We start from the raw sequence: 8,781 nt of genomic DNA, 5'->3' as shown, positions 1-8,781 counted from the left end.
AATCCACTTTCAACCATTCTGAAGGAGACATGGGAATAAGAGATTCACATATTCAAAAAAAGTCCAGCAATAGACAAGTAGAGGTTGCCACACTCATAGATTAAGTTAAGGGTTGCGTTTCAAAATAAAACACTTCCCGGATATCAAAAAGAGTTTTTGGTTGCATTCCAAATGAATGAGTTGACCACCTCCTCAGATACATCCTAGTGCGTGAACTTCTGCAGGTCCTCGCTCCTATAAATGAGACAAAACTCGACTTCTAATATTTTTTTGTCTGGCCCTCTTTATAGCAAAACATGCGCGTTCCCATTCAAGTTGTCTTTCTACCTTTATAAGGGAAGTCTATTATCTTGTTTTGTTTTTAATTTTATATGATCAAAAAAAAAAAAAAAAAGGGAAGATCTATCCAAGATAAATTATTCAGATCCAAACCGTCAAAGTTACTATTTGAAAATAAAATTTACAATCTGTTTAAAGAGAAAGGATGTGACATATGAATTACTCTTCATCTTTCAATCACGATGTTCGTCCGGCATATTTATTGGAAAGTGAATAATATAATTGAGTAGATCGCTTCTTATGTAGTGGAATATTTTGGAGATGGACCTAGAGATAAGACGATATTTACCCACTGATCCAGTAAGATTTTTTGTACTCTAAATTTTTGGACTGCTTTCACGATTTATATACCGTATTTACAAGATTTAGGTGATACCATATCTATAGACGTCTAATAGGGATCCAAGCCAGCACCTTAGTCTTTAGAATGCTCCAAAGATTAAAAAAAAAAAAAGCAAATAAAAAATAAAATAAAAAAATATAAATAGAAAAAAAAAATAGGTAGAAGAGCCCTGACAATTGGAAGATGATTGAGATCGTATGTCACATCTTACGTCAGATTCTTAGACGATTCCTTGCCAAAATGATTTCAATTTAAAAAAAAAAAAAAAAAAAGCATCAAACGATTCCTTGCCATTTAAAAAAAAAAGGCATCCCGTGAAAGGATGGATACCTTCTCCTTTCCTCAATTAAAATCGCTGGCACATGTGCCGACCACTGTTATATATACCACATGTACAACCTTGGATCGCACGATAGAAAGACCGCGAGGAAGAGATGGAAGCAGCGCAGGCGTTGGCGGCCAAACCAGTCATCAAGGTTGCAGCCATCTGCGGCTCCCTTCGCAAAGCTTCCTTCAACCGCGGCCTCATTCGCTGTGGTCAGCTGACTGCTTCTCTCTCCTTTGTTTCTTCTTTCTTCTTCTTCTTCTTCTTCTTCTTCATGTTTTATCTCCCTATCACTGTCTCACTTTTTTTGGGTTCTGGAATGAAAGCCATTGAGCTCTGCAATGAGTCTATTCCTGGGATGAAGATAGAGCATGTGGACATCGAGCCCCTTCCCATCATCAACCCCGACCTCGAGATTGATAGCAAGTATCCTCCGCCTGTCGAGGCTTTCCGACGCAAGATCCTTGAAGCAGACAGCATCCTCTTTGCTTCACCAGAGTACAACTACTCCATCCCAGGTAATGAATTGTTTCAGCCCTCTGGCTCTGGTTTTGTTCTATAGTTATTGAGTTGAGTGCTAGTTTCAATGTTGTGTTCTATTTTTCTCATCTTTAAGAATGATTGAGTTGTTCTGCTTCAGAAAGAGTTCAGAAGCAGGTTCTACCAGACAAATGGTAGGGAACAACTATGCTATCTTGATGTGCATGACAATTTAATTATGGGGGTACATGCTGCAACCAGTTCTTGAAATGCTAATAAAGGACGAATAATAAAAAAGGTGCATAAAATTGTGCAAAGGTATATCATCACCAATTGTCATAATGAAAAAAATGTCAATCTTGACATCACCTCCGGAATAAATCACTTCAGAGCTCCTAAGTTATTTCTAACTTTAGCTTAAGTAATTTCAAAACTTCCTTTATGTTTCGATTCTAACATAGATCCTATCAAAAAGATGAATTTGCAAAAAGGTTTAGATCCAATTTGGAAACAAGATTTGGATTTGGTTTTATATTTGAATTTCTTTCCAGACCTTTCTTGTTAATAATCAGCAAAGGAGGATATCAGAATGCTCCAGAGGCGAAGGTTGAGCCTCCTAGGACCACAGAAAAGGGATCAGAGGAGAAAGGAGAAAAAAAAAAGAAATTCTATAATTTTTATTGCTCTCTCTTCCTTTTCTTTTTGTTTTACTTCCTAAGTAAAATAGGATATGACAACTGAAAGGAAGTTGGCCCCTTTCTTGATGGGGACCATATACTTACTTGCCACGAGCATGCAAACTTGGATAATTGACTGTTGACCAGCAAGTATTGAGGAAAATAATCATATGAAAGGGAAAAGATGATTAGCATATAGCCTCCTGAACAAACGTAAATTTGATCAATCAATAACCTCACACCCACCTAATGGACGGATCATGTACGCTTCAACTCAAGCCAATGGACAAGTATAAGATCTGACTCGACATTCTACAATGTCCATTATCGCATCCATTTGGTGCAAGATTGAGTTCCAAGGAGGATTTAAGCGATAGGACTATATGTCCAAGTGGATGATGTACAAGATAATGAATTCCGGAAGAGCCAACTAAAACGTCAACCTTACATTTAATGCGATTGTTTGATCTAGCCAGAATTACAGCTTTATGCAAAAATTTTTCCAAGATCCACTTCAAGCAAGTTGATTTATCAAGTTATATCTAGAAATGACTCAGGGAAAAGCAATTTAGTTGTGAAATACAATGGTTGACCTCATGGACTGTTGTACCACCCCAAAATGCCAGCTATGGGCATACCATATCATACTAGGTTGGAACCGGTATGAAATTCATGTTCAGATTGGTACAGGCCCCGTATCACCCCGTACCAACTTGTACTGAGGTGTACTGAGATAAAAAGTGAAAAAAATTGTTTGGTGGCTGTTTCAGTATGAGGTGTATATCATGCCATATCAAACAGGTAAGATACTGGTATTATAACTAGTACCGAGATTGTGAATCTTGATCGACTTCATTTTTGGGTATATTTTGATGAATTCTTAATGCTGAAATTCAGAAAATAAGAACAAAACACAGAAAAAAATTGTATTGGTTGGTGGAACTAGAGGAAGTTCAACATGTGAAATTGATTCTATATAAATCTAACAATTAAGGTATGAGTCACCAGCTGCGAAGAAGCTTCCTTAATTTGTTGTGGCACACCAGTTGGATACCTATAGATGATATTGACTTATAAACTAATCGAACTTTCTAACTGCACAAGCAAAAAGTGCATTGGATTTGAGGCTTGAAACAAGTAGCATGCAAGATGTAATGTCTTGGTGAAGGTATTCCAGACAATTATGCCCAGTAGTACTGCTTGAGTCAGCCAGCAGAACAGCGCTGACCTTGAGATCTGAAAGGATAGCAAGGCTTCGCTGAGAAAGTGGTAGGATTTTACAAGAGGTGATAATGGAGAAGAGAGAGGCGACAAGAAAACCAGGACTGGGATTGCATGGGGATCACCTGAAAACTCTAAATAATAGAACACGATCAACAGTCCTTCCAATTGTCAGCCAAATATTTATAATTAGTCTCAGTTCAGTAACTCTAACTACTGATATTTGATCACATCCAGCTAGACACTTGGGAATCAGGATTTACTCCCATCAGTGTTGGTCTTTTAACCTCACACAAGGCCATCACAGGCTCTGCTTGTCACTTTGATGATCCATCAAGTTTGCAGCAGCATAGTTATGAAGCATGCTTAAACTTTAAACATTTAAAATTCAACATCGAATTCTGAAAAATTTTCAATAGTAAACTTTGCAGAGAACAATAGATTCTTGATATTCACTTCTGTTGGGCGAAATTGTATTTGTGAGCAATGCCAATGAAACCTAGCATGGAGATTTCAGAAATGGAAGTAAACCTGGCATGATCTGTTACCTGTACAATCTATGAAGACAGTTTTTAATGGATTGAATAAACATTCAAACCTTTCCAATTGATGCCTTATCCCATTCTAAAAGAGCTCAGAACATTTACTGGATAAAGGGACAACTCAGTTCTGCTCATTTTTCTGATGAACCTTTAATATTTTGGTAACAGAGCCATTATTGCCAACTGTTTCAAGTTTTAGGTCTTATTTAATCATTATTTTCTGAAATGTCGTAGAATAATATCAAATATAGATCATGCTTTTACATAGAACTCCTAATATTCTTGTTTTTCCTTCTACAAAGTAGCAGGTATGTCAGCATCTGTGGACCTGATCAATAAGTAAATATAGAAATTTACTGTATAATCTATCCCTATAAACATGGAATGCCATTAAGTTGCAATTCCATTCTTGTCAATTTGCAGCTCCTCTGAAGAATGCTGTCGACTGGGCCTCCAGACCCCCAAATGTTTGGGCAGACAAACCTGCCGCTATAGTAAGCGCTGCAGGAAGCGCTGGGGGAAGTCGCGCACAGTACCATCTGCGTCAGGTTGGAGTCTTTCTTGATCTTCATTTCATCAACAAGCCTGAATTATTCATTCAAGCATTTCAGCCTCCAATGAAGTTCGACAGTGATGGGAATTTGATCGATCCTGAAACAAAGGAACGGCTAAAACGTGTCCTCTTGTCGTTACAGGCTTTTACCCACAGGCTGCGTCACAGTTCCTGAGATAGAACTTTGTTGGACATTGCCATATTCGAAATTAGTCTTCTCGTTAATATTTTATGCGGCCATTTTGTTTGATCTTTTGTGCTTCTCCTAGTCAGATAAGTGTCAGTGAGGAAACTATCATTACAGGTTTGTAAGTTGTCAAATGTTGTTCTTTTCCATTGATTTTTTGGAACAGTCTCTCATGGAATCATTCAAATTGGTATTTGAACTATATTTTTGGAGTCTATGGCATAAGTCACACGGAACTACCAAAACCAATTGTTGCTGATTGTTCGATTCTCGATCTATTGTCTACTTGCCAGTCATGAATAATCTTGCAATGTCATTCTTGAAGTGGATTGCTTTTTCCCAATGTTTTTGTTCCAAGGTTTTCTATTCTATTCTTTTTCAATTTATTCTGTCTGTGACACTACAGTATGAAAAGAAAGTTGGTGATCAATGTATGTTCTTTGCTTGGATATGGAAGACTTCGATTATTGCTGGTATCATTTCACAAGGAAATGTTGCAATTTCTAGTTCTTACACACACATCACATATAATTTAAATTTTTCTACCATGGGCATTCTATCTGATTTTTGTCCAACGTAGGCCATGGTGTGTTTTGCTTTTCTAAATGAGAAGGCTGGCCGGCAATTTGTATAGAACCTAATTGCATTAGAAAGGAGAGATTGTTCATCCTCTGACAAAACAGCCTATCTAACATGCTTTGTGCCCTCTTTTGGTAAGTCGAGTGTGCAACTGGGGTGCATGACAGATTTTGATAGTCAAAAATGAATTTACGAAAGGTTCTTTTTCCACTTAATGCTGACTCCTTCAGTAAATTTTATGTGGGCAGAGCTGCAAATTTAGTAAAACTCTGTTGAATATCTTCACTGCAGGAATTTTCGGGGTAGTGTTCTAGAAAAATTATACTTGCTTTAAGTGCCAATAAAAATGATTGATACTGTCTTATTTTTTGATGTTTGCTTAATTATATGCATGCTTGGTATAGGGAAAAGTCGCCATATGCAGTGTGTTAGTATCATCCGGGTTTTTTAGGTTCTGCTACAAGTACTCATGGTACATAAGATTTTATCACATGCGTCCTGCATGAACAACATCCTCCGCTCATTTACGGTTTCAAGCAGTGTAACTAACATGGCACGAGTGCGACATCCACCCTTGCAAGCCATCCGCATGATACATTTTTTAAATTGGACTGTTTAGAGAAAATATGACTTGTACCATGGGAACATACATTTAGTATGTATGTATGTATGTGTAGGTTTAATTTCCTCATTGTCTGTGTTACTGCCGTACAACCTATATGATTATTCATCCGTATAGAGGTGGCAATTTACTCCACTCCACCACATACTTGGCCAAACTTGAACCTAACGAGGGGCGGGTTTTACTCAACTCGCAGTGGATTCTGCATGTGTGGATGGTGATGAAACCCATTTTGAATCGGATCTGGATATATATAATTCTTCACAAATTCTCTCTCTGTCCTTTGTTCTAGTAGCTCCGCTTGTGAGAAATGTCGAAAATATAAAAGTTTACATGCTATCATACTTCATTGTTTTAGTTGATTGTTTGTCTTTGTTTAAGAGATATTTAATTTTAAAAAAAAAAAATTTTTATTGATTGTTGTGTTTCTATTATTATTAAAAATTTATTTTGTTATGTCCCGTGTCTTCTACTCTTATTTTGTTTAATATTATGTCAGGTACAAAAATTTATTTTTATATTTTTTTATTCATTTGATTTATATTAAAAAAATAATTTTTACAACTTTATTTGATTTGATACATCCAATCTGCGCCATCTAACTCTACACGCCCTGTCCTATCTCGAGATGAGTTCTAAAAAAAGTACTAACAGTGATGTATTTGATTCATACCCAAGTCATTACCATCCCCGTATCCTTCGTTACCATAAAAGTATGGCCATGCATGCTTATACAGATGAACCTTTTTACATTGATTTATCTTTTTCAAATGAAAAAGCACCTTAATTCAAATCTTGCAAGGACTAACTGAGTTAAAAATGAAAGGAGACAGATGCCAATCTAGAACATCCTAGACAATTTGGTGCAATCCAAGATCTCATCTTGTGTATGCTAGCTATGAGATCATCTTGAGGTTCTTGGCTCTAACCAATGTAAGATTAAACACAGGCTCACACAGGTTCTCCCATATTCTAGAATCCTATGCTGCAGTGTTTTCTAACAACATGGATCGTCAAGTAGATTGGTTTCAATATAAACTCAAAAGGTTATTGATTGGTGTCCTTCATGCTATATACATATCCAAAAATATGTTCACAATTTTCCCAATTGGGGGTCCCTCGATGTCAAACACAGTGATTTGGCCCAAATCCTTTCCTCATTCCGATTTTCACACAAGATTAATCAAGTTCTTAAAAAAAAAAAATGAGGCTACATGTCTTAATCTGCCAAGTATTACACTCCCTAGTAGGGCTATATACTAACTACTATACGTGCCGGTGGTGCTACATACCTATTATTATGCCTACTAGTGAGGCCATATGCCAACTATAATGCTCATTGATGAGGATCGTTTTCCAACTATTATATCTACCGGTGAGGGCCGTACACATATAGCCATCTGAGAGTATATAATCTTATTTATTAAATCATATATTCCTAACCATATTTTCTTAAGATATATGTTCTTAAATCTTGCATGAATAAGATACTAAATGTGTTTATAGAGTTCATAATTCCATAATTAGTCTTTAATAATAAAATTATCATAAAATTATTTATAATAAATCGATAATTTTCATAAAAAATCATAATTCATAATTAGACCCTATATATATCACATTTGTAGAATAAGCACTTTTCATACTTGAAAAATCACTCACACATAAGTATCATGAGATAATGCCAAAAAAACATGAATTATTTCAAAACCATATGCTTGATTCTTTTTTTAAGAAAATACGGAGCCAATGATGCCAATTTAATTTATATTTTCATTATATATATATATATATATATTAAAATTGATCAATAATTCAAAAATTAGTAAAGTTCATGTTTGAGTTACTTATCTCAATTCCTCCAAAAATTACTAAGTTCAGATGGATAAATTGTCTGCACATATCCAAAACCATTTTAACTATTTAAAAATTTAAGTACAAAATAAGGAGCTCCAGGAGACCTAAATAGACTTGATCAGTTGATCTGACTTCATACTTAGATCGAGAAAAAGAGGTAGAATAAACCATCCAAGCAGTCTCCATGACACTAATGTAGAACCTCCTACCAGGTAGACTTGGGCACTGGGCCGTGTTTGACCCGACCCAGCCCAGGCCCATCAGGCTAGGGTTCAAACGGGTCATGCCAGACATGGCCCGTTTGGTAAATTGGTTGTGCCAGGCATGGCCTGTTTACTTTGAACCCCGGCCTGGCATGGCCCTAGGCCCGGGTCTGACGAGCCGTGCCAGGAACGGCCCAGCCCATCAGGCCCGCGGACCTAATGGCAACCTTTTTATTTTTTTTTATTTTAAAAAAATCAGTCCAAAGGACCGTGCTAGGCACGATCCGTTTAAACCTGTTACGGGCCATGCCAAGCACGGCCTGTTTAATGCCGTTATGGGCCAGACTCGATCTATAACGCATAAATCTCCCTTTTTTTTTTTGATTGATAACGGCTATTTTTGAGAAAATAATCATTTTGACCCCTCCAACAACCAAAAAAGACTAGATTGAGAGGTATTTTGAGAAAATAAGAGTTTTGAGACTTCTATAAATAGGATTCTCCACTTTTATTCTCACCACACCAATTCATCAAATCAATTCTCTCCCTCTCTAATCTCTCTACTCCTATTTATTCTCTCTTCTAGCAATTCTTCTCTCTTCCATTCAATATTTAGTAAGTAGCAATTATAGTTTAGCAATTCAAGAGTTATACAAGAGGAGAAAGCGTCCTCCTTTTTGAGGTCGGAGTTTAAGAGACAACTCTTCGGTTCCTCCGCTCTACTTTCTTCGACTCTACTCTGATCTATCTCTTCAGCTTTATAAATCCGGCTCTCTGACTATCCGACTCTCCAGTGGCCTAGCTCTCCTCTTTCGGCTCTCCAACTCTCCGCTCTACCTCTTCTTCCTCTTCG

The 8,781-nt window shown here is 36.8% G+C and overlaps 1 protein-coding gene across 1 annotated transcript; it reads left to right on the top strand.

Moving 5' to 3' along the window:
- Positions 1-1,036: 1,036 nt before the first annotated feature.
- LOC105045567 (NADPH:quinone oxidoreductase) lies at positions 1,037-4,869 on the top strand. Its single transcript, XM_010923900.4, has 3 exons — positions 1,037-1,219; positions 1,334-1,525; positions 4,351-4,869. The coding sequence occupies exons 1-3, from the start codon at positions 1,117-1,119 to the stop codon at positions 4,653-4,655; spliced, it is 600 nt and encodes a 199-aa protein (XP_010922202.1). The 5' UTR covers positions 1,037-1,116; the 3' UTR covers positions 4,656-4,869.
- Positions 4,870-8,781: the final 3,912 nt, after the last annotated feature.

Source organism: Elaeis guineensis, chromosome 5 (genome assembly GCF_000442705.2).
Source record: "Elaeis guineensis isolate ETL-2024a chromosome 5, EG11, whole genome shotgun sequence".
Classification (NCBI taxonomy): domain Eukaryota; kingdom Viridiplantae; phylum Streptophyta; class Magnoliopsida; order Arecales; family Arecaceae; genus Elaeis; species Elaeis guineensis.
This window is presented reverse-complemented; position numbering and strand designations above follow the sequence as displayed.

What these genes read in the sequence shown, in the direction of transcription:
- LOC105045567 (XM_010923900.4), top strand. Translation starts at nt 1,117, where the DNA reads ATGGAAGCAGCGCAGGCGTTGGCGGCCAAACCAGTCATCAAGGTTGCA. An exon ending in CCGCGGCCTCATTCGCTGTG is followed by an intron (nt 1,220 to 1,333) that starts GTCAGCTGACTG and finishes CTGGAATGAAAG; the next exon opens with CCATTGAGCTCTGCAATGAG. An exon ending in GTACAACTACTCCATCCCAG is followed by an intron (nt 1,526 to 4,350) that starts GTAATGAATTGT and finishes GTCAATTTGCAG; the next exon opens with CTCCTCTGAAGAATGCTGTC.